This window comes from Erpetoichthys calabaricus, chromosome 2, assembly GCF_900747795.2.
Source record: "Erpetoichthys calabaricus chromosome 2, fErpCal1.3, whole genome shotgun sequence".
NCBI classification, from domain to species: Eukaryota; Metazoa; Chordata; class Cladistia; order Polypteriformes; family Polypteridae; genus Erpetoichthys; species Erpetoichthys calabaricus.
In genome coordinates, this window is record NC_041395.2 from 39667611 (window position 1) to 39693677 (window position 26067).

General features: G+C 40.2%; 1 protein-coding gene across 2 annotated transcripts in view; it reads right to left on the reverse strand.

The window, feature by feature from the left end:
- LOC114645789 (sal-like protein 2) overlaps positions 1-26067 on the reverse strand; it is a 60757-nt gene that overhangs the window by 13034 nt on the left and 21656 nt on the right. Inside the window, exon 1 of one of the 2 annotated variants that reach the window (XM_028793633.2) lies at positions 1778-2185. The exons of the other annotated variant lie outside the window; for it this stretch is intronic. Within the exon in view, the coding sequence (XP_028649466.1) occupies positions 1778-1856 (79 nt within the window). The 5' untranslated portion in view covers positions 1857-2185. Of the gene's footprint in view, positions 1-1777; positions 2186-26067 lie in introns of those variants that run through there. 2 annotated transcript variants of the gene reach the window in all.

Sequence of the window (26067 nt, forward strand, 5' to 3'; positions counted from 1 at the left end):
TTGACCATTCAGAAAATGGATATATAATACAAGGTTTTACATATGGACAACACATGTAGTTATTCTTTACCATGAAAAATGGTTTATGAAGATTGTCAGTACAGCATGGAACAAACCTTGGAGACTAATAAGACTATTCTTTTTACTGCTGTTGTTACTTGGCTGAGCCCTTTATCCATGGTGACTTACAACATTTGTGAAATACAATTGGTTACATTAATTTTGTTTTTCCATTTGGAGCAGAGCCAGGTGAAGAGATTTGCTCATGGTCACACAGTGTCAGTAGTAGGATTTGAACCCACAAACTCAGAGTTTGAAGTCCAAAGTCTCAACCAGTATAAACATACAAGCCAGGCTAATACAGCATTAATGAGTTCAACGAAGAAAGCTCACTTTGTCATCAGGAGATATCAATAAAGCTCTATTTAACTCTCAGGCTGCACATGCTGTATAAATATAATAGCCTAGATATTTATACTAGTTACTAGAACAGAAGATAGAAGTGCCATTTGGCAAAGAAAATACTATTTAACATACTTAATGTATGCAGAGAACTTATTTTCAAAAAATGCAATGGACAGAAGATAAACAGCCAAACAAAGTAAACAAAGTCCAGTGTGGCCTAGTTGAGTAGTTCATCAAAACAACTGACTCCATATCTATCTTGACAGCATTGTTTATCCAACTTATATCTAAGTGACAAGCTAGTTATGCAACAGGTCTCTGACTTGCCAGACTGCCCAATTTCTGCAAGTTTAAAGATTTATGACAACTCAAGGCTCACTGTAGGATAGCTAACATAGTCTAAAAATGAGACCACTATGAGGACAAATGGATTTATTAAAAATATGGGTGACCCTTTACTTTATTCAGGTTCTAATCATTGACACACTGAAGATAGCACAGCTGTGCTGTACTACATACATTTGTGGACCGAATATTGCAAAAATAAAAAAAAAAACGTGTGTGTGCGTGGTAGAGGACAGGTTTCTCATCACTTCCAAAAAATGGTAAACAAAAATGACAAGGTGGGTTCCTCTACACCATAGGGCCAAGGCCACTTTTAATAATAAAAATGGTGAGGTCTTGTCTTTGTTTTTTTAGGTTTCATTGTTTCTGAAAATCAGTTACTGATAGTAATCACGAAAGCAAAAACGAGTATGAATTCAGTGAAGATATAACCTTCTTATCTGTGTGTCCATTCAAATAAAATTATACATTGAAATCACTTTTTTTTTTTTGTCATCAAGGAGGAGAGGAAAGGAGTTCCTGTTATAAGTTCCAAGGTGGCAAATTGAAGCGAGGACTTCAGTTCCAGATTCTGAAAGAATGGCCTCATTTTACTGTGAAAATCTAGCTTACCTTTTTCCACACTGTTAGTCTAAATAGTTTAAACACACCGTTAAACTTAAGGGCGCATAAACGCTATACAATTAGGAAGGCAAAAACGCTGAAACGTTCAATTTTTAAAATAAAATGAATACGTAAACTTTAAATTCTTTTGAAACACCGAAGTCGTTTTACGAAAAAGTAGATATAATTTAACTTGGACAAGCGCACTAAGGTTTATTTTTTAAAAAGGTAAACAGTAAAGTGATAAGTTTCATCAAGCACACACGCTTCACACCCTCTGTCCCGAGCAGGCAGACACGCGCAAAGTGAAATCACGTTAGCTTTCAAACAGATCAAGTTTGGAAGCTTAATGGCCAGTTTCTCACGGAGTAGGTTGTATAAGGAGACCGCGAATAATAGCGCGGTACCCTCGCGGAAATCTTACCTTTCTCACAAGTGTTGATAGTGCCACCCACGTCTGAGTTGAGCAGCTGCTGCGGCCGCCTTTGCTTCCTCCGTGACATGGTTTAAAATTGAAAGTTTCTGAGATCTTCTCTAAAAAAGTAAACTACGCAGCGCCCAGCTCTAAATGGAGTCGGTGATGGCGCACTGGTACCTTGTGGCTACTCCACGAGGTGCCGGGTTCTTTCTCACATGTGGCACATGCTTCACATCACCCCGCTGTGGAGAGGTAGGTGTCCCGACCACTTTGCTCATTATTGATCGATCGTCCGCGCGCGCGCCTCTCTCTCTCTCTCTCTCTCTCACGCTCGCTCGCTCACAGTTGCACACTAGTTGATCTCTTTTTGCATTTAAATGGGGGAAAATACACCCTTCACATTCTTTTCTCAAATCACTCAGCAGTCCCTTCCCCCTGTACAATCCCCAGTAAACCAACAATAGCGGTGCGCTTGAGGCTGCTGGAATGCGCAACTTTGCGCTCCTGTGAAAGTGAGTTCGAACAGGGTTTAGCATCAAGCAGTACTCTCAGTATTTCACACGTTCGCGTTTTTCAATTGCATTCCAAACCTAAATACTCTCCTATCTACTAAACAATGCAAAACTGCGTTCCAAATCGTAGACATCCTACAGCACTCAGGAGAGCAATGGACTGGTGTTTTAAGACTGGTCAGAGTTTTCTTCTACACCTGTAATAGGTTCTATTTATTTTTTTCACTACACCCCAGCTTATGTACAGCGTTGCTGTTACCACCATGGCTACATCTCTTGTCCAGAGAGACCCTGGAGGCCTGCATATGGTTGCCCATTAATCTGCTCAGTGTAGTAAGAAAATGTGTTTAGCCTGTCCCAAAGACATGCTATATTCCCTGCAGAATACGTATTCCTTTCTCTTGGAAATGTCTTGCTTCAGTAGACATTTCAAACTGCTACACAAAATATAACATTATGTTGTACTGGTGATGAGTGGGGGCATTATTATTTCAAGAATGGCTACCATCCTGCTCAGCACTAACCCCACCTACCTACCCAAAACCTCACCCTATGTAATTAAAAACAATCTCCTTTTCAGAAGCGGTCAATGGGGCAGCACATGGACAAAAGCCGGCTGGCCACACTTGAATGGTTTTCCTTTGGCAAAGCAGGGAATAGGCAGCCTCACAGCTCAGTGAATGTATAAGACGACTCTTGAGAAATGAAGAGAGAGGAAAGGAGAAAAAAAGAAAAAGAAAGGAAAGAATGAAGTCTTTTCAGCCTCAGCCAGTCTTTTCAAATCACGTGGATTGGTACAGTGAGATTAATAATCCAGGGTTTTTAGGCTTTGAATGATCCCACCTAAAATGGGCACACACACACATGCACAGATACACTGTAATATAGGACAGGGTTCTCAACCTGTGGTACATGAGGAGTTATGGGGTGGTAATGTGAAGGAACAAAAAATAAAAAAGCAAGAGTGGCAAGCACAAATAAAGACAGAAAGATAGAAAGTGGAGAGCATGAAGCAGTTGCAAAGCCACCTTAAAAAACATAAAAATCCTGCTATGTTTTTCACGGCAAAAATACTTATATTATTAATACATTTATTCATTCATGGAATTGGTTCAGAATTTAAAAAAATACCCACTTAATGCCTGTTTTTAGAGTCTATTAATGTTATCAATCAGCTGTTAGTTGCGGTTATTTTAACTTGTAGTATCACATACTTAAATGGGGGAGCTGAAATGACGGCCAGATTATTCATCATTTAATACAGCACCATTCATAGCCATGATAAATAAATGGAGGTTTTGCATCAACAGCAGCTGTAGCGCTAAGTGTACTGTAGTGTTATGTTTTCATGGGTCAGTGTTCCATCTGCACAGGTTAATGGCTTGCCTTACCTTAAAGGCCTGTGGCCTGCCCAGGGTCGTCTCTAGCTTCAGCACTTACTAAGGGCTTAGCCCCCCCGGATAATAATCTGATAGATGCAAAAAAGGGGTTCATCTGTGAAGTTTTCATAAAGTTCATAAAGTGCTGTCAGAATGCAGAACAGGGCAGGGCTCTCAAAGATCAGAAGCTGGAAGCTTAAGTCCACTGGACAGGCTGAGCGGAGGACTCTCAAAGATCAAGGGCTAAGGCCACAGAAGCCCTGCCTAATGGCATCACTTGGCCTGCCTACATACACTACACAGGACAATGGCTTTAATGTAAGGCAAGCCATCAACCTGTGTGGGAGGGATACTGACCCATGAAAACAAAACAGTACAGTATACTTAACGCCATAACTTCGGCTGCTTCCAAGGCACATCATTGGTATCCCCTTCTGGCACAGGATTATCATTTCAAAATATCTGGAATTGTTTCAGAACGTTCTCTGAAAAAAGAAAAAGGAAAAGTTGTTAGTTGTAGAATTATAACTATAGTGCAGTATTGTAACAGGGTGACTATAGCAAAATTAATGTGCCACAAGGGGGCCAATATCGTACCATGCCTTAGCCTGCACTGTGTTAACTGTTGGTGGTCAACTTCAAACCAGCAACGTCTGGTTCAGGAGTAGGTCTGCTTTTAGCATGAGCTAAGAGGTAAACTTCTAGTCTGAGCCACACAGAGACTGCTTCTAAACATTGCGAACAGAGTGCTTCATGTTGACGCCAACTAAGCTCTCTCTCAGACCCCACCTTTTCTGTGCAACACTGCCACTTTACTTCACCTGTTCAAAATACAGATCCCACCATTGTCACCAAGTTTAGTACTGTGGACTCATACTAGAAGCACCTCTGTGGTGTAGTGGTGATGTTGTGCAGAAAAGTTGGGGGCTGAGTGAGGGAGAGAGGTATCTCAGCTGATGTCACCAGGAAGTAATCAGGTCACACTGTTCAAAAGTGGTAATTACGTAGCTAAGAACCGGTGGTTGACCATAGTGCAAACCTGTGAACTGAGATGCTTTGTAGTGTGAGTCCACAGAAATACAGCCTCTGAAAAAGTTAAGTGTACTGAATGCTCTAATCCTCCCTTCTGTCAGAATTACTACAGGAAGCAACTCCTTTAATTTAAGAAACGCTGAATTCATTGCATCTGAAGTGTCTGCTGTAAATGTGTCACTTGATGGCCAAAGACTTACACCTACTCTACTGATGATTCACCATTTAAAACAAGATAGTCACAAGAGCCTGCCTTCTCTACTTTGACAGGTGAAAATAACATTTTTCATTGCAAGGCTTAACAGTATGTCATGTTGCATTTGGTGTCACTGAAATAAATGAAGAATAATTAAACACATAAAGAAATAAGCTATTAAAGTAGTTTATTATATAGGCCTATATATATACAAAATATATATATATATATATATATATATATATATATATATATATATATATATATAATCATTAACCATTTGGATGTCTGTCTGCATGAACTACAGTTCCCATCAGGCAGCAGGAGTGCACAAAGGTTGATGGATGGAGGACATCAGTGTGCACAGAGTTTCCTACCTGCCAAAATGCAATCTCAAAGATCACAGGTACATACAGTGTTTTCTTCTCAATTAATCTGGATAGCCTCGCAGTTAAGAGACCTGGGTTCGCTTCCCAGGTCCTCCCTGCATAGAGTTTGCATGTTCTCCCCGTGTCTGAGTGGGTTTCCTCCCAAAGTCCAAAGACATGCAGGTTAGGTGCATTGGCAATTCTAAATTGTCCCTAGTGTGTGCTTGGTGTGTGTGTTTGTGTGTCGTTGCGCCCTGCGCTGGGGTGGCGCCCTGCCCGGGGTTTGTTTACTGCTTTGTGCCCTGTGCTGGCTGGGATTGGCTCCAGCAGACCCCCGTGACCCTGTAGTTAGGATATAGCAGGTTGGATAATGGATGGATGGATTAATCTGGATAAGTTTCATCATCTTGCTGAATGACACCTTTTGTCAAAGAGTATGTCATTTTGCCTCACGGCAGGTTGTGTTTAGGTATGCTGAATTTCCAGATAAAAAGTTTTTCCCTGTTTATTTATACTAGCAATGTTGGGAACTTTGGTTATTTAATAAACATATCCATTGTTCAGCATGTTAAATTATTCATGTATATATTTCATGTGCAAAACTATCACAACTTCACTGTCTCATTGTTTTTGCTAGCTTGAATGTAAGTGATGCTGAAGTTGTTTGGTAGCCTACCTTCTTCAACCGGGCAGAAGGTAATAAACAGGAAATGATTAACCAATAGGAATAGGTTCAGCTCATTGGTCATTAAAAGTCATTCAGAAGGGTGGTATTTGGAAAAGCCCCATTTTTAAATAAAATCTGCACATATTAAACATAAGGTAACTATATTTTTGAACCAAAATAAACCGATGAAACTGTATTTCATAATAATTAAATGATTTTTATTTAATTATGCCCTTTTCACAATTTAAAAAGTCACCTACAGTATATATATTATGGTACTTTTTCATTTGATTGTTTCATAATTACCATTTTATTTATTTCAAATTGGTACAGATGGCATTCTATATCTTGAGCCCTGCAAGATATCTGAGACTTTAATGATGATTTGATACACTCATCTTGTACCAATGCAAATCCCATGGTCATGCACTGCATGTCAGTTAACACATACTGGATGTCTACAGGGGAAAGAAATTTTGCACAAACCAAACTTGCAGCAAACTTAACCAACTAATAAACGTGCATTACTATATTAAGTAGGCTTACTGTTTGGAAGCATACACACTGATCCTTTATGGCTGAAAACTTCTTAAGTGCAGCTTCTATTTCATGTTCTATAAAAGTCGTATCCAGTTTATTAACATTGTCCTCCATAATTATACTGTTGAATCATTTAAAATTATCTCACCTTTTAATGTTAGCTACTGGTCAGTCTGTTTTGGATGAGATACAGCTGTTACCAATGTGCCTGAGAACCCTCTACACATGCTGTTGCTTACAGGAAAAACAAAGTTTCTAGTGGAATCGATGACTTATTGACTTGATAATGGCAGACTATGATCCACAGTATCTGAGTCTGAGACAATGTATTTTAAAAATGACCCTTTGTGTTTCTGGAGTGCCTGCTCTTTCAACTGTCTCCTCTTTTTATATATGCTGTTGGGCAGTGTTGGTTATTTAAAACGCTGCACTTTGCTGTTAGTAGTTGGTACATTTGGCTGTCTTTGCTCAAGTGTCACTGTAAGCAATCACCCAGTTTGACTGTATACATGGGCCGCTCTTGCCATGTAGGTATAAGAAGAGTTCCAATCACAACTGTTTGTTCTCAATCACTGTCAAGAAATACAGGATTTAAAATAAGCAAATATCATAATGAGAACTGAGATGGGAGACACATAAATATATCATATTGAATGAGCAGTTTGTACCGTTAGACAAACAGGTGAATTTATTGTTTCACGCAAAACAAGAAAACCCCTTCCATCTTCACAGGGGACCTGTCCTGCATAGGCTGCCTTTCTCACCTACTGCTGCATATAAATCTGCACCACCTGGAAATTGTGGCACTGCTGTTTAAATCACCTGCACTGCAGGGTGCCAAATTCCTGGACAGCATTCTCTAGAAAACTGTGGAACATAAAGAATACCTCTAGAAATTCCTCATTCTCAATAATTGCTCTCATCAGCTGTCTACTACACTATTACCTCTTACCCTATACTACATTATTTGCAAAAAGATGAGGTCTTATTAAGACGGGACTACTGACTCCACTAGTAGATGAGCCAGTAGTGGTGCTACTGCTAGCTTCACTAGCTTCTGAAGCGCATTCATTAGCCTACTGCTGCTCCAAAGCATCCATGGCTTGCCTAAGTAAGTCAACAATGTAATTTGTGGCCATTATAATCTTTCAGCATCTATCAAATGTTCTATAAAGTGCAGATAGTTAAAACAGACAACTATCCACAAGCTGAAAATTTAATGGCACTAATTATTAGCAAGTAACAACATTAGACTAATTAACCTTTTCAGCAAAACCAGAATTACACTGTTTCTCTAAGTCATACCAACTATTGAAGAACATGTCTATAGGGGTTTGTGTGCAAGAACATAGCCATGACAGGAATGCCTTTTTGCCCCAACTCTTAATACTGGTTGATCATTTGATTTCATTTAAGTATGGGACAAATAACATGGTGTCTTAGGAAGAAATACAATGCACACTAAAACAGACAGTGAATTACATATGAGTTTGCCTTACTTTTATATATGAAAAGAACTTGGATATGAATTAAAATATGAAATGCAATACCAAGGCATATTCTATTAGCAGAAATATTGTGTATTGTCTGAAAGGCACTGAATCATGTAATAGATTTCTTTTTAATTATGACACAAAAAAATTGTGTCAAATTAACGTATTGTGCATTTAATTTGGACACAGATAGTCTTCCATAGCCTCATCTAAAATATAAATTTGTACTGCAGTTTGATTATCTATCTATCTATCTATCTATCTATCTATCTATCTATCTATCTATCTATCTATCTATCTATCTATCTATCTATCTATCACAACAAAACATCCAGCGTCTGGGCTCAAGTGTACTTTCATCCTGCATCCACAAGAGGGTCGGGAATGCCAATGAACAAAGCCAATAAAGAACACAAAGAAAGACAAATGTAAGGGCTAGAATGTCTGATGAATAAAGGCAATGAGACACACAAAGAAAGACGGATGTAAGGACTAGCATATCATGTAAACAAAAGTTCCTAAATGCATGACATGATCAAGACAAACAGACTTAACACTGTACCATTGTGCCCATCTTACTAAAGTGGCATTCTGCTGTGTTGTGAAAAAAATAACAGAAATTGAATAATTTATAAAGAACAATACAAAATCAAGGTTATTCTAGTCTGTGATTTCAGTTATTCAATTAGTTGGGGTTCAAAGAGTAATCAATGTGACTCATCATTATCAGAATGACAGGATCTGATCCATCTGTGTAAGTGTGATCACTTGGTTACTTGTACACTGCAGAGTTCATTGCTCTTCAAGTGTATCCAACTAACTTAGTACGGAGAAAAGTCTTGTTGAATTTGCATCTTATGTACTTCAGGGTCTTTTCCTGAATCCTGGGGTTCATTTTCTATCCCATATCGACACTGCTATGCATCAAGCATCTGCATTTGAATCCTGTTTCTGATTGTTGTCTGTGTGAATCCATCTTTGTGAGCTTTTCCTAGAGTGTTTTTCCTCACATATCCCAAAAGACAAGCAGATAAAGTTAGTTTGTGAGACTAGGTCTAACTCTAACCTTGTGCCAAATGCTTTCAGGATATTCTCTGGCCCTCCATGATGTTGAGTGGCATTAATTATTATTATTATTATTATTATTATTATTATTAAGTGATTCTGAGAATGGTATGGTAGCTGTCGTGTATTTCCTATGACAGTCCTGCATATCACCTCTAATTTAGGTGCTCTGTCCAATATTATTTAAAACAGATCTGTATTTATCCCATTTTTATACTTAACTATTTTCTCATTCAAATAACCTATGCCAGTACTGTACTACACATATTGTTGCACACTAATCCCTCCTAGGTCTACATTGATTTACTACATTTAATCACTAGTCACATCAGTCCAATTCAAAACGGATGAAAGATTTGTTCAGTGTTTACGGAGCCCCTACCTATGTCAACATGCACAGTAGTAACCTCTATATCCAATGAAGCGTAAAATGAAAAATATAGACCTAAAACTAGACTAAAACCATCTCCCACAAAGAAATAATATTTTTAAATTCTGCTTTTGGAAATTATAACACAGCTGTCAGTAGCACTGCCAACAATATTGCTGACTGCTTTTGATTCGAACTTTTTGTCAAAATAGTGCAGTCTTAGCTTATATGATTTGAGTGGCACCATAGAGTTTAATTTTGTAGAAATGTGAGCAGTGCTATAATTGGTGAAAGACAAAGCCTAGATGTGCTTTACATTACATCAAGCAATTGTAGCAGAAAATCAAAGAATTTTTAAAGAATGAAATTACACATATGAATCATTTCGTTAACCAACACACCCAACATCTAAAAAAGCATCATCCCTCTCTCCACCTACTAGAATGAGTTCCAAATCCATCCAATACAGTACTTGGTAAAAGCATTATATTTTCACCTAAATGTTTTAGTAACATGGCTTTGAGACAGTACTAGTGAAAAACATCCTCATAAAGATCACTAACACCATTTCTTTTCTAGAGCAGTCAGTCAAGAGCTGTTCCTTGGCGAACAAGTATGCTTGTTAGTCTCCATCTGATAGACTAACTGACAACTGTAAAATAAATCTGTGTCAGGTGGGAATGTGCCCTGTGATGGATTGAAATTCCATGATTGGTTCCTGCTTTGCATCTGTTGCTGCTGGAATAGGATCCAGCTTTTTATGAGCTTAAACTGACTGAAGCAGATTACAAAATTAGATTAATGTATTTCTTTCTTATATTTGCTTTTAAAGTCCAAAAAAACCCCTCCTTTAACCGCCACCTTATTGTGGTGGAGGGGTTTGCGTGTCCCAATGATCCTAGGAGCTCTGTTGTCCGGAGCTTTATGCCCCTGGTAGGGTCACCCAAGGCAAACTGGTCCTAGGTGAGGGATGAGACAAAGAGCGGTTCAAACCTCCTATGATAAAAGAAAACTTTGGACGGCATTTTCCCTTGCTTGGACGCGGGTCACCGGGGCCCCCCTCTGGAGCCAGGCCTGGAGGTGGGGCTCGATGGCGAGCGCCTGGTGGCCGGGCCTGCACCCATGGGGCTCAGCCGGGCACAGCCCGAAGAGGCAACATGGGTCCCCCTTCCCATGGGCTCACCACCTATGAGAGGGGCCAAGGAGGTCGGGTGCAGTGTGAGTTGGGTGGTGGCTGAAGGCAGGGACCTTGGCGGTCCGATCCTCGGCTACAGAAGCTGGCTCTTGGGACATGGAATGTCACCTCTCTGAAGGGGAAGGAGCCTGAGCTAGTGCGCGAGGTTGAGAGGTTCCGGCTAGATATAGTCGGACTCACCTCGACGCACAGCTTGGACTCTGGAACCAATCTCCTTGAGAGGGGCTGGACTCTCTACCACTCTGGAGTATTCTTATTGCCCCCCGACTTGGAGCCTGTTCATTGGGGTTTACCCCGGTAGACGAGAGGGTAGCCTCCCTCCGCCTTCGGGTGGGGGGACGGGTCCTAACTATTGTTTGTGCGTATGCACCGAACAGTAGTTCGGAGTACCCACCCTTTTTGGAGTCCCTGGAGGGGGTGCTAGAGGGCATACCTTCTGGGGACTCCCTCGTTTTGCTGGGAGACTTCAATGCTCACGTGGGCAATGACAGTGAGACCTGGAAGGGCGTGATTGGGAGGAATGGCCCCCCCGATCTGAACCCGAGCGGTGTTTTGTTATTGGACTTCTGTGCTCGTCACGGATTGTCCATAACGAACACCATGTTCAAGCATAGGGGTGTTCATATGTGCACTTGGCACCAGGACACCCTAGGCCTCAGTTCGATGATCGACTTTGTGGTCGTGTCATCAGACTTGCGGCCACATGTCTTGGACACTCGGATGAAGAGAGGTGCGGAGCTGTCAACTGATCACCACCTGGTGGTGAGTTGGCTTTGATGGTGGGGGAGGATGCTGGTCAGGCCTGGTAGGCCCAAACGTGTTGTGAGGGTCTGCTGGGAACGTCTGGCAGAGCCCCCTGTCAGAAGTAGCTTCAACTCCCACCTTCGGCAGAACTTCGACCACATCCCGAGGGAGGTGGGGGACATTGAGTCAGAATGGGCCATGTTCCGTGCCTCTATTGTTGAGGCAGCTGACCGGAGCTGTGGCCGTAAGGTGGTCGGTGCCTGTCGTGGCGGCAATCCCCGAACCCGTTGGTGGACACCGGTGGTGAGGGATGCCGTCAAGCTGAAGAAGGAGTCCTACAGGACCCTTTTGTCCTGTGGGACTCTGGAGGCAGCTGATAGGTACCGGCAGGCCAAGTGGAATGCGGATTTGGTGGTTGCTGAGGCAAAAACTCGGGCGTGGGAGGAGTTTGAGGAGGCCATGGAGAACGACTTTCGGACGGCTTCGAGGAGATTCTGGTCCACCGTCCGGCGTCTCAGGAGGGGGAAGCAGTGCAGTGTCAACACTGTATATGGTGGTGATGGTGCGCTGCTGACCTCGACTCGGGACGTTGTGGGTCGGTGGGGGGAGTACTTCGAAGACCTCCTCAATCCCACTAACATGCCTTCTAATGAGGAAGCAGAGCCTGGGGACTCGGTGGTGGGCTCCCCCATCTCTGGGACTGAGGTCACCGAGGTGGTCAAAAAACTCCTTGGTAGCAGGGCCCCGGGGGTGGATGAGATACGCCCGGAGTTCCTCAAGGCTCTGGATGTTGTAGGACTGTCTTGGTTGACACGCCTCTGCAACATCGCATGGACATCAGGGACAGTGCCTCTGGATTGGCAGACCGGGGTGGTGGTCCCCCTCTTTAAAAAAGGGGACCGGAGGGTGTGTTCCAACTACAGAGGGATCACACTCTTCAGCCTCCCTGGAAAAGTCTATTCGAGGGTTCTGGAGAGGAGGGTCCGTTGGATAGTCGAGCCTCGGATTCAGGAGGAACAGTGTGGTTTTCGTCCTGGTCACGGAACAGTGGACCAGTTCTACACCCTTAGCAGGGTCCTAGAGGGTGCATGGGAGTTTGCCCAACCAGTCTACATGTGTTTTGTGGACTTGGAAAAGGCACTCGACCGTGTCCCTCGGGGAATTCTGTGGGGGGTACTCCGAGAGTATGGGGTACCGGACCCCCTGATAAGGGCTGTTAGGTCCCTGTACGATCAGTGCCAGAGCTTGGTCCGCATTGCCGGCAGTAAGTCGAACCCGTTTCAGGTGAGAGTTGGACTCCGCCAGGGCTGCCCTTTGTCACCGATTCTGTTCATAAGTTTTATGGACAGAATTTCTAGGCGCAGCCAGGGTGTTGAGGGGGTCCGGTTTGGTGGACTGAGGATTGGGTCACTGCTTTTTGAAGATGATGTTGTCTTGTTTGCTTCATCAGGCCGTGATCTTCAGCTCTCTCTGGATCGGTTCGCAGCCGAGTGTGAAGCGGCTGGGATGGGAATCAGCACCTCCAAATCCGAGACCATGGTCCTCAGCCGGAAAAGGGTGGAGTGCCCTCTCAGGGTTGGTAGTGAGATCCTGCCCCAAGTGGAGGAGTTCAAGTATCTCAGGGTCTTGTTCACGAGTGAGGGAAGAATGGAGCATCAGATTGACAGGCGGATCAGTGCGGCGTCCGCAGTAATGCGGGCTCTGCATCGGTCTGTTGAGGTGAAAAAGGAGCTGAGCTGCAAGGCGAAGCTCTCAATTTACCAGTCGATCTATGTTCCTACCCTCACCTATGGTCATGAGCTATGGGTAGTGACTGAAAGAACGAGATCGCGAATAAAAGCGGCTGAAATGAGTTTCCTCCGCAGGGTGTCTGGGCTTTCCCTTAAAGATAGGGTGAGAAGCTCAGTCATGCGGGAGGGGCTCAGAGTAGAGCCGCTGCTCCTCCGCGTCGAGAGGAGTCAGATGAGGTGGCTTGGGCATCTGATCAGGATGCCTCCTGGACGCCTCCCTGGTGAGGTGTTCCGGGCATGTCTAACCGGGAGGAGGCCCTGGGGAAGACCCAGGACACGCTGGAGGGACTATGTCTCTCGGCTGGCCTGGGAACGCCTTGGGATTCTCCCGAAAGAGCTAGAAGAAGTGGCTGGGGAGAGGGAAGTCTGGGCATCTCTGCTCAAGCTGCTGCCCCCGCGACCCAACCTTGGATAAGCGGAAGAGGATGGATGGATGGATGGAAGTCCAAAACATTTTGTTAGCTAACTTTATTATTAGATATAAGTGGTCCTGGTATAAGTGTGTACTTTGAAAGACTCCTCTCTCTTATATAGGAGAAAACAGGTTCAGAAATCTTTTGTCAATATAATTATGTGTAAAACTATTCAACCTTCCTACAGGATAGCCCCTCAAATGAAGTGGTAAATGTTTTAAATCCAGCAGTTTCTGCTAAAAGTCAGTGATTAAATATACTTCCAATGTCCTTCTTACATTTGTCAGTGCTACATTATTAGGAGGTCAAAATTGCTGATTTCAATTGGGCTCTGTTTATCTTTTCTATTTTTTAATTACTGTAGCCTGTTCTGACACACACACACACACACACACACACAAATACTAGGCCAAGTTAAAATCACCAATAAACCTATATAACCTATAACTCTAGGTCTCCCAGATGTGAGAGAAAACTGTAGTACCCAGGAAAAAAACCATGCAGACACAAGAATAGTGTGCAAATTCCACAGAGTAAGCAAGATTTAGGGTTATTGATGCCAGATTCAAGGATGCTGAATCAGTGACATTCAGTGCTAACAACTGCACCCCAGTACTGCCCTATGTAAATCTTAAATGGTCAAAGTAAAATGTGCACTGGATTATCAATTGCTTGTATTTTCATGTATTAAAATCACATAGAATTTGCCTAAGGAGATCCCATGTACTTTTGTCACAGATAATTTACAGATCACTTTCCATGTCAAAATGCATTATAAGCACACCTTAATCAGTAAAAGGCTGGAATTGTATTACTACTAAATGCTCAGTTATACTTTTCCTCTTTTCTATTTTGTCATCTTAAATAGGTAGTCAAGGTTGTTCTAAATATTGGGTTTGCTGGAAAATGTTCTTGTAAAATATGTTGTTACACCAGATCTTAAATATTTTTATTACAGGTCGGACTTTCTGGCAATTTTATTTTTTCACTTACCGGTACTTGAGTTTTAATGTTCTGATTGTTTTGTATATTGGTCATTGTATGGTCAAACTGATCACTCTGTAAAGTGTCTTTTAATTGTACAGTAACACTAAGTAAATGAAATAAAATTAATTACATGGGAACTTAATGTTTCATTTCCTATTAAATAATGAACAGTGAAAATATATGTCTCTTCTGGTATAAGAAAGTAAATTAATTTTAACACTTTTTAAATCTGAACCTATATTGAAATTTTTTAATCAATTGAGTGTGATAAATTTGTGCTTACTTTTACTGTGATCAGTGGTACGTTGTCCAAATCCTAAACAGAGATCTCTTTACATGCTGTCCAAGTATTGGAAGCATATTGTATGACAATCTTTAATAAATATTTGTTTACAGATAATGTCTGGCCTATTATCTCTCAAGTGACAAATGCTATTCCAAATAATAAAAAGGCCATGTGACTCTTAAGGTCTCTAGACTGCAGGGTTCAAACCTTTATTTACTTGGACTTTAGTGACTTTGTAATATACTGTGCTTGGTAAAATAACTTACCAACTATATTGCAAAGAGACTAAAGTGGACTCATAAAATATTCAGACTCTTTCACTTAATACAGTACTCACTTTATTGTGGTGCAGTCTTAAATTTAAACTGATAAATTTGGCATTTTTTCCCATCAAACTACACTCATTAAGCAATAATAACAAAGTGAAAATATGTTTTCGTAAAGGTTTGAAAGTCTATTAAAAGTCAAAAAATGACATCACTCATTCATGTAAGTATTTAGACCCTTAATTGAGTATTTTGTAGAAGCCCCTTTGGTGGTAATTACAGCTGAGTTTTCTTGAGTAAGTCTCTATAAGCTTTGCACACCTATATTTAGATAGTTTGTCCTGTTCTTCATGGCAGATCCTCTTAAACTGTGTTAGTTTGGATGGGAAGCATCTGTAAACTGGCCTCTTTAGGTCTCTCCACAGATAATCTATTAGGTTTAAGTCTGTGTTTTGACTGGTCCACTGAGGAACAGTGAGAAAATTCACCCAAAGTCACTCCAGTGTTGTCTTGGCTATATGCTCCGGGAAACTGTTGTACTGAAAGGTGAACTGTCGCCTCATTCTGAGGTAGCATTCACTGTGGAGCAGTTTTTCTTCAAGGACCTCTCTGCAATTGGCTGCATTCATCATTCCCATAAATCTGACCAGTCTCTGTGTCCATGCTGCTGTGAAGCAACCCCATGGCATGATACTGCCACCACCATGCTTCACTGTAGGGTTGGCTTTAGGTACGTGATGAGCAGTGCCTAGTCTACACCAGATATACTGCTTGGAGTTCTGCCACAAGATTTTTTTTATCTCATCAGGCCATAGAATAATTTTTCTCATGCACTCAAAGTTCTTTAAATTCCATTTGCAAAACTCCAAGCAGGAGTTAGCCACTCTGCCATATAAAGCCCTAGTTGCTTGGTTACTCCACTTGACCAGCTGTGCAACTCTAGGAGTCCTGGTGGTTCCAAACTTCTTCCATTTTACAATTATTGAGGCCAACAATTATTGGGAACAGTCAAAGCTCTAGAAATGGTTTATACTCTAGCCTTGATCTATGACTCACCACAATTTAAATGCAGAGGTGTACCGCAAGTTCCTTGGACTTCAAGTCTTGGTGTTTATGTCCCAAGATGCAGTGTGAATTGTCAGACTTTATATACAGTGGATACAAAAAGTCTACAAACCCCTACCAAAATTGCAGATTTTGTGCAATAACAAATGAAACCACGATAAATCCTGTCAAAACTTATTCCAGCTAATTGCAAAATTATAATCTAATGAAGAAGGTGAAAACAAAATCAGAAGCTGTTCAGTGATAAAAGGAAAAAAAAAATCAAACATGGTTGCATTAGTGTGCCCACCCACTAAATTAATACTTAGTTAAAGCACCTTTTGATTCTATTACAGCACTCAGTCAATTTTATCCTGATAGATTATAATATGTATTGCAATATCATATACTTTAAACATTTACAACTGTTACTAATTTCTATTTTCTGTTTACTTTTCCAGTTTTCTGCAATGCAATCCTGTACCTTTGCCACTTGATCAAAAGTACTCTGTGGCCATGTGCAATGGAAAGTATATGGATAAGCCAACTGTTGATGAGATCCACTACACCTAATCTTCTAGGACAGTGCACCAAAACAATATTGAACTACCAGTAATACTAGTGCTGGGCAGTCTTGGCATTGCAAATCCTGGAGGTTTAGTTTCTCCAGCGTCTTGCCAGCTGGAGTTTTTATTTTCCTGTCTTCCCTGATCATTGAACTATAGCATCAAACTTATTAGTATAACCATTAGAGACTTGAAAATTAGTGTAGTTATAGCAATTTAGTCCATACTTAGTGACTCTACCATCTATTTCTGTAACTGATTTGTTTATCTATATTGTATAAATTTGTATATATTTTTTACGTATTCTTTGTAATCTTTTATTCTTTAACTTCTTATAAAGACTGAGCTACACATTTTGTATGAAAATGTACTATATAAATAAATGTTGTTGAATACAGATACTTGAACATTGATAAATTGCTGTATCAAATTCAGAAGTGTCCAGATTTGGTCCTCAAAGTATTATCAACGTAAATGAAAAGGGTACTTTAAGTTAATTCAGTGTGTTTAGTGTGGGTGTGTGCATGACCGGACCCTAAGGTGGACTGACACACCAACCAGAGATGGTTTCAGTATTGCACCCATTATTATCGGGATAGGCTCTGGCCCTCCATGCCATGTGTGCTGTGGAATACCTCTCACACCATCTTATACATGTTCTTCAGTATCTACACTGCCCTCCCACCATCCCAAAATAGGCTGAACAGAGAAAGATTTGATTTGGAAATTTTATATATCTGTAAACCACGAGGAAATAAATAAATTTACTGTAAATCGAAATCCATTATTCTATCCAATTACTAAACTGCTTATCCACTTCAGAGTCACAGGTGCTAAAGCTTAGCTCAACAGTATTGTACATAAGACAGGAACCAACCCAAACTGCGTGCCAGTTCACAGCAGGGCACACTCATGCATACACCTGCATTCACTTATACTGGGACATTTTAGAACTGCCAATTAACTTAATAACAATGAGAACTGAAAACCTGTCTTCCCTGAGGAAAACACACAAATACACCGGGTTAGCATGATAACTGTCCACAAGCCGTGTCCATGCTGGTACTTAAACCTGGGTCTCTGGAGCTGGGAGGCAGTAACACTGCAACAAAAAGTAACACATTTTATAACTAATTAATTAGACTACAAATCTATAAAATTTCTTTGAACACAGTATTTATTTCTTGTCCATTAGGACAGAAAAAATATCAATTCTTTTTTTTTTACACTCTATATGTACAATTGTGTAAGAAATCCATTAAGATTATTTTCTACCTAAATTTTAGCCTTCAGCTTGTATATTTGTACTTATTTCAAAGTTTTATTTACCTGAGAACTGCAGTCTTATAAACTTACTCTCTTCTAAAGTAATTGGGTACTAAAGTTTAGAGATAAGCAATTCTTTATCCATCTTTGGCAATTACACATTGTGCAATGGTAATGTAGTAGGCATTGCACAGACACATTTAAACAGTTTTCTTTTCTATTGGTTATATGAATGTACAGTATATTTTTGGATAAACCTATTTCAGTAGGCCATTAGAATTAAATTAAAATACATTACACAGAAGGTTACCTGTCTAGCAAAGAAGTGGCACCAAGGTGGCATGGAACAGAAGGACGTTGGTTTAAGGGCTAAAGAAAGAATTACAAATTATCTGTATGGCAGTGTGGACTGATAAGTATTACTGGTTGGCAGCAGGCCATGTCATTAGGCTGTATTGCATGGAAGGAAGAGATATTTTAGTGCCCCGAAAGCAAGCACTTAAGATGCCAGTGAACAGGCAATCTAGCATATTCCAAGGACATATGACTACATAAAGAAATAATGAGGCAATGGAGAACAGAGAGGTAAGAAGCATGTATGTATGAAACAGCTCCTTGGTTCAGTCTTGATCACAGATCAAACAAACGATTGTTCAGGAGTTAACAGTTTAATAGCCCTAAGTTTGAAAAATTGGTGTTATGGCTTTGAATGCTATGGGATCATTTGCTGGAAAACAGAGTGACAGTTTGTTGCTGGAGTGAGTGGGGATTCTTAGGGCAAGTCATGCTGCAGGATCTAGCTTTCTGCTTGAATATTTTTTTGTAACTGTGTTTTTGGATTTCTTTCAAGCATTAATGTACTACAGGCTGAAGAGATGCTAACCCTATTAAAAGCAACCCAATGAATGGACTTCAAGTCCAAACAAAAATGAGTACCAAAACTGTCAAATTACAGAGATAATGTAAGAGATCTGATTTTAAACAAATAGAATTAAAGGTTAATAAATGTGTTAACAATACAAAAAAAGCTCAATAAATCAGTCCACAAAAACCTACATCGACAGGTTAGGGAACCTATTTGCAGGGAGGAGGTTGTGTTTTTTCACCATGCTGCAATCGGTTCCTTTACTTCCATAAGCAGAAGTATTTCATTATGGACCAAGGTACCTTCGTTAGAATTGGTCCCGGACTATCTGTACAGGTGAAAATATAATGAGACCCTAGTACTTCCTCGCTGCCCTCTTGTGGGCTGAGGATTAAGTTAAACATCCTGTAAAGTCCCTAAACTTTCTCAAATAACAGACAGAAACAAATGAAGAAGCACATTTAGTGGAGAAAATTGGAGAACTAGAAGAAATGCTCCAGGTAAGGTAAATTTTCTGGAAAGATACTAGAATGCTATACAAAATTGGTTTTTGTTTAAATAGGAAAAGAATTAAAAGAGACAAGAGGATGGTTTCCTGCTCATAAAGTTCTCCAAATAATTTAAGGTCCTCATAGATGTACATAATTCTTCTTTTCAGAACCTCTCTAAAGATTAAGAGATCACCTTAGACAGGGCTCCATTGTAAAAACCAAGGAAACTGTGTCTTAAGCATATGAGGTCTGACAATTAAGTTCGTGAACTCATCCTAGAAAAAGTGCTACATACATCATTGCTGAATATTACTATGGTCACCTTCAAAGTGCTCGTCTTGGGAAGCTATGCACCGACGCCAGTGCCTAGTCCACCCTTCATAGCAATTTTGGAACTCTTTTTATGGAATGGCCATCAGAGCTGTCGTCATATTATGCTTGATAAACTGAATGTCATCAAAATGTCATCCTTTCAATATTTTCTTTATCTTTGGGTAAAGAAAAAAGTCATTGGGGGCCAGATCAGGTGAGTAGGGATGGTGTTTCAATACACTTATTTGTTTGCTGGCTAAAAACACTTTGTTCGTTGCTCTAATGCAAGCTCCAACATTCTCGTGACAGCACACAAGAACATGCAATAACAATAATGAACTCCACTCAGCAAGACACTGCCACACATCAACATAAACATAGCTGTGAGAAACTAAAGAATTATTTATAATCGATTGGTTGATCATTATTACTGACTCAGGTGGCGCTGCAGTCCTTGTCCTCCTTGACCTGTCCACTGCCTTTGACACTATTGACCATTAGATACTGCTGTTGCGGCTTGAACATCTTGTTGGGCTTAAAGGGGCTGCTCTTAACTGGTTCAGGTCATATCTAATTGGTAGACACTTTTTAGTGACTTTAAATTCCTCTTTTTCGTCTACTGCTCCTCTTAAATGTGGTGTTCCTCAGGGATCCATTTTGGGTCCTATTTTATTCTCTATATACCTTCACCCTGTTGGAGCTATTTTTAGGAAATTTAACATTTCTTTTCACTGCTATGCTGATGATATGCAGGTTTATATTCCCGTCTGCAACTCTGCAATGAATCAACTGCACAATTGTCTTTTTGAACTAACTTTCTGAATCAAAATAAAATGGAGGTGCTTATAGTGGGTCCATCAGCTAAAGCCTAAATTGGTCTTGGACTTATCGGCTCTTTCTCTTTCTTTTGCAAACCTCAAGTCCGCAACCTTAGTGTTATCTTTGACAGTAACCTCTCTTTTGAGAGACAGATTAATTCTGTAGTCAAGAGTTGCTTTTTCCAGCTTCCTCTTCTAGGTAAGATCAAGCCTTTTTTTATCTTCTAGAGATCTTGAGAAAGCTACTCATGCAAATCCCTGATACACAGGTTACAGTTGGTCCAGAATGCTGCCACTCACTTTCTGGTTGGGGCAAGAAAGTCTGATTCTGTTTCTCCAATATTAGCTTCTTTACACTGGCTGCCTGTCAGTTTTCGAATTGATTTTAAAATCTTGTTGTTAGTTTTTGAATCTTTACATGGGCTTGCTCCTGCCTATTTATCTGAATTGTGTGCTTTACACCAGCCATCTAGAGTGCCTAGATCTTCTGGTCAGTTGTCTCTTGTTGTCCCTCGTACCAAGTGTAAAACTAAGGGGGACAGGGCTTTTACAGCTGCTGCTCCTTGTCTGTGGAACTCTTTATCTCACTACATAAAGGAGTCGTCTACAAGATTAAAGACTCATTTCTATTCACTTGCTTTCCGTGACCTTCAGTAATACTGATGGTTTCCTCATTGTGATTCTATAATCTTACTTCTATTTAATTATTTATTTTATTTATGTTCATTTATTTTATTTCTATTTATGTTATTTTTGTTAATTGTATGTTTTTTGTTTGTTCTTTTATTGTAAAGCACTTTGGCCACAGCATTCCTATGTTGTTTTAAAAGTGCTATATGAATAAATTGACATTGACATATACCAAGATTATGAAACCTTACTAAGCTGTCTGTACAGTGATGCCAATGTAATCAAACAGTGGCAAGTTCGAGAACTTAGTTATCAGACCTCATATGCTTAGTCATTCAAGGATATACTCTTCACCTGACAAAGTTATTCTTTCTCTAATGTCTCTTCCTCAATAAATCTTTTTCATCATTTGTCATTTATAAACATAGCTGTTAACTGCCAAAAGGCAGATGTTGCTGGGTTTACCAGTGTAGACAGTGTGACCTCAATCGGAAAGGTGGTTTGCTTATAGGAGCAAAATAAAAGAAATAAGAACAAATCTAGCAATAAGAAAAACAAGTTGAGATAGAGATAAAGATAAAAAAATGAGAACACTGTACTCTGGCCTGAAAGTAAAGCCATAAGCACCTTGTGACAGAGAAAGAACATAAAACACTTCTGATAAGACATAATCACAGCATTCAGAGAATGTCAAAACATACCCCCTAAGCAGGTAGGTGACAGCAATGAATCCCCACAAAGAAGGAAAATCAGACTCGGTAACAAATGATTGTTGCAGGCAGCCAAAGACCAGTCCTCATCATCTGGTCCTTTCATGAAGCACCTTAACTGAGAGGTGCTGGGTCATCAGAAGACACCAGAGGGTGCTTCTTTTCAGCCCACATGAATATTAAATTATCTGTTACCTGCCTGAAAATACCGAGCTACAGTTGGGATGATGATAACTTTCTAGCAGGGAGGCCTGGTGGCCAGTTCCTGGAAAAGGAATGAGAAAAAAATTATAGATGAGTGGTGAGAAAAAAGAGGAAACAGGAAGGGAAAAGTAGAGTAGCTGCCCACTCACTTTGATAGAAATTTGTCACATGTGCGGGCATTTCCAGTCACACTGCATAACCTTTTTTTGCCCCAGATACATTCTATTACTATTATATTTGATTTGGAAAAATACATCTGTATCTCATAAAATATATTTAAGTATTTTCTTCAAGTCTAATTTACTAAAGTATTGCATATTTTCATAGTGAATATGGGCAGGTCTTTTACTTGATCATATTAGTGTTAACAGGAGTGCATTTCATTAGTCTGGTTTGTATGTGACCTTGGTCATAAATCAGGCCTCATTTATGCCATCCCTATCTAATATAAATCTAACTAACTTTGACCTATACTTTCAGTGCAAAGCTATCACCATGTACTGTATAGTATAAAGGCACATCATTACCTGAATCAAAACATATCCCTGAAAACATCCAGAACGATTACTGACACGTTTGTCAGTCTGTAAAGGATGACAAAGTCATTTCTAAAGCTCTGGAGCTTCACAGAACTAGACCAACTCATACAATACTGTCCAGAGAATTTAGGACAGTAGTCAGTCTTCCAAGCAATGGTCCAGTGAAACGCTTTCAGAGAAGCAGAGCAGGTCCAACAGTTGCACCTACATTTGGCCAATTAAGAGCCTTCACAGTCTTCACAGAAACTCCCTTCAATAAAAAGCAGCTGAAGAAATGACCCACACAGCTCTAACCTCGTGTTGGTAAGATTCACTCATGTGCTTCAGAAAATGGGCCTTAAAGAGGAATCTGAAGCCTATCTAATGATTTTTAAGATAATGCTGAGTTGTTATCAGTAGGGAATCCATTCCCGGGAATTCGGGAATCCCACATTTCATTCCCGGGAATCCTGGGCTCCCGGGGATGACACAGTGCGCGGGCATCTCACATGTGAACGATTTTAGAACGACCGACTCTTATTTTTAATAAAACTACTGCAATATGTTGACACAAATAAAAGACTAACATTATCTACAAGCAGTTCATGCTATCATATAAGTACATGTATCTTTAGTTGCGGTAATAAGAGCGTAGAAAGCACAACATCCTCACAGGTGGCGCAGTGGTAGTGCTGCAGTGGAAGATTGTGGGTTTGCTTCCCGATTCCTACCTGTGTGGATAGCGCTTTGAGTACTGAGAAAAGCGGTATATAAATGTAATGAATTATTATTATTATTATTAACGTGTCCAGCGTGCGGTCGTCCAGGCAAGAGCGCACTTTCGTGCAGAAGTATGCCAGCCGCTCCACTGAAGTAAGCGACACAATCATCAGATACTGATAGACTTGTTCTAAACAACATCCGCGCTTGCCGTTGCTCTGAAATACCGCCATTTCAGCTTTTACTGATGCATCCAGTTTCTTGTCATCATTCTGTGATGGCAAGTTTCTTGGCACAGATAATGCGGATGCAACAGACTGACACATTGCAATTTCAAGTTGCTGTTCAACGCTGTTGTCTGATGAAGTGCAAGCTGCAGCAATGGCACCACCTTAATTATTTTCAACTATAACTCTGTTATTTCTTGATCGATTTTTACACTTTTACATGCTATATATGCGAGCTTGGCCGTTCCTGTTTTTCCGGGAATTACAGCATTTTCATTCCCAGGAATGCGGGAATGAAAAATGTCCGGGAATCCCGGGCTCCCGATTACCTAGTTATCAGGTTTAGATGAAAACCTAGCCAGTAACTACAAAGTTCTGAACAAAGAAACAAAGGACAGTTATGAAGCAACGGCTGCAGTAAGAATATGACCCACAATTCAAACTGCTAAGATAAGTTATTTGGTGAACATCATTTCTGGAAAACATCTAGGGATAAAGCTAAATCCAACTGAAACTACAGAATAGCAGAAGATGCCAGTATAAGGAATTTAGAGGAACAAGCTTTGAGAAAACCTTTAGCACTTGGTGCATATAAAGAAGGTATATTTGTTCCTGGTACCTTATGTGTGCACATAGTCACCATTTTTGTAGTAGTCAAATTGTCATCTTTCAGAAGAAGCCTTCCGTGCAAAAGTAAACTTGTAGTTTTATCAATTAACTCCACTCATATCCTTACATCATGGAGAGAACTACATTTACATGACTGTTGCCTAAACCCTATAAATCATCCACATGCTCTGTCCACAGAAGAAAGTAATCTAATATTACTATCCATTTCTTGAAGAAGTGCCCATCTGAGCTTTTGAATGTAGATTCATAGGGTACACATAATGGTAGCTAGTGCTGAGAGGTATACCGGTTCATACCGAAAACCATTTTTTATTTTTGTTATGATATGGATTTTGCTTATACCGCAATACCGGTTTAAATTGCCAAAACAACGCTCGGAACATGGCGCAGCGGGAAACTGTTTAAGGGGGGACCTTTTTCACTGCTACACTGCTAAACATGCATGCAACAGAGTACATGCATTAGTGGAGGTATTGAGCGGTGAAAATGGATAGAGAACATTCAGAAACTTAAGCTGTAGCAGACGATAAAGTTGAACATGATGACACAGTGATGAACATGATGAACATTTGACGAAAAAAGGAGCCATGTCTGTTGTCTGGAGATACTTTGGTTTTAAAAGGTCGGATGTGGACCAAATTACTATTTACTGCAAATGCTGTTGAGCTAAAGTTGTCGCCAGAGGCAGCAACATGAGCAATTTGCTGCACTACCTTAGCCGCAAACATGCTTTGGTGTACCATGAATGTATGGAACTAAGATTGGCACCTTCCACATCCTCAGGTAAAACTGAAACAGCTAGAGGACACTCGAGTCAGACGTTACTTGTAGATGCGTTTGCTAGAGGTACTGCCTACGACAAAAAAAGCAAGCGGTGGATCAAGATAACCAACGCCATTACAATCCATATAGCTAACGTGTCAGTGGACAGAGGTTGTTAACATTAACAGAAAGTGTAGTTGGTTTACAAAAAATATTTAGTATTTATTCCTTTTCTAAGACATGTTCAGTGCAATACAACTTTTGACAAGCACCTCTGGATATTTTACTAAGTCTAAATGCCTCTTTGGATGGTTGAAAATATGTTGTCAAAATTATAGTTTTAAGTTGTTTGCAAAATTTGTTCAATAAAAAGGTTCTATATTTTGACTGCAACTGTCATGCAATGTGATTCCTTCTCTTCATTAGTGTCACCCCCTTGAAAACTATCACTTTATGGGGCCATGCAAACTGGTATTAATACTACATTAAACATTAAAATGTTTTTTTGTACAATGTACAATTCTCATGACAGTGGAATAGGTCATTCTTAGCCAGTCTTCTGCAGTAATTACAGTGGAAAATTTGGTTAACATCCACTCATGTATGGGAAAAAAATACAGTTGAATAGCATGAAACCGGTATAATTTTGAAAAATACCGTGATATAGAATTTTGCACTAATGGTAGGTCTGAAAGATCCTGACAAAATAATGCAGAATAGCTTGTATTTGTTAGACTGGTAACAGCCTCAGTCCATGAATTCAGCAAGGTGGAAGCAACAGTTTTTACCTTTCCAAAGGGGAGCTTAATTTGCCAAGATAAAGCAAGAAAGCAGTACAGTACACCCCCAAAATTCACGGGGGTTACATTCCTAGAGCCCCCGTGAATTGTGAAAAATGTGCTTAAAAAAATGTGGATGTGGTTAAAAAAATGCCTATTTTTGTAGTTTAAAAGCTAAAAATGCCCCCAAAACACTTTAATTTCAAACTCAGCTTAATACATAAGATAAGGAATGTAAAGGTAAACCCGTATACTGCACAGTACTGTACTGCTATGTCTCCCGCAGTGCTAGAATGTAAAATACCAATGTTACATGTACTGTAATTCATGCAAGAGCATTTTCATTGCCAGAAGCCTTAGAAGGTGCAGGGCATTTCGGTGGCATCTTGGGGCTTCAACCTTTAAACTGCCACATACTTGGGGGTTAATGCATCCCTGGACGCGAAATACT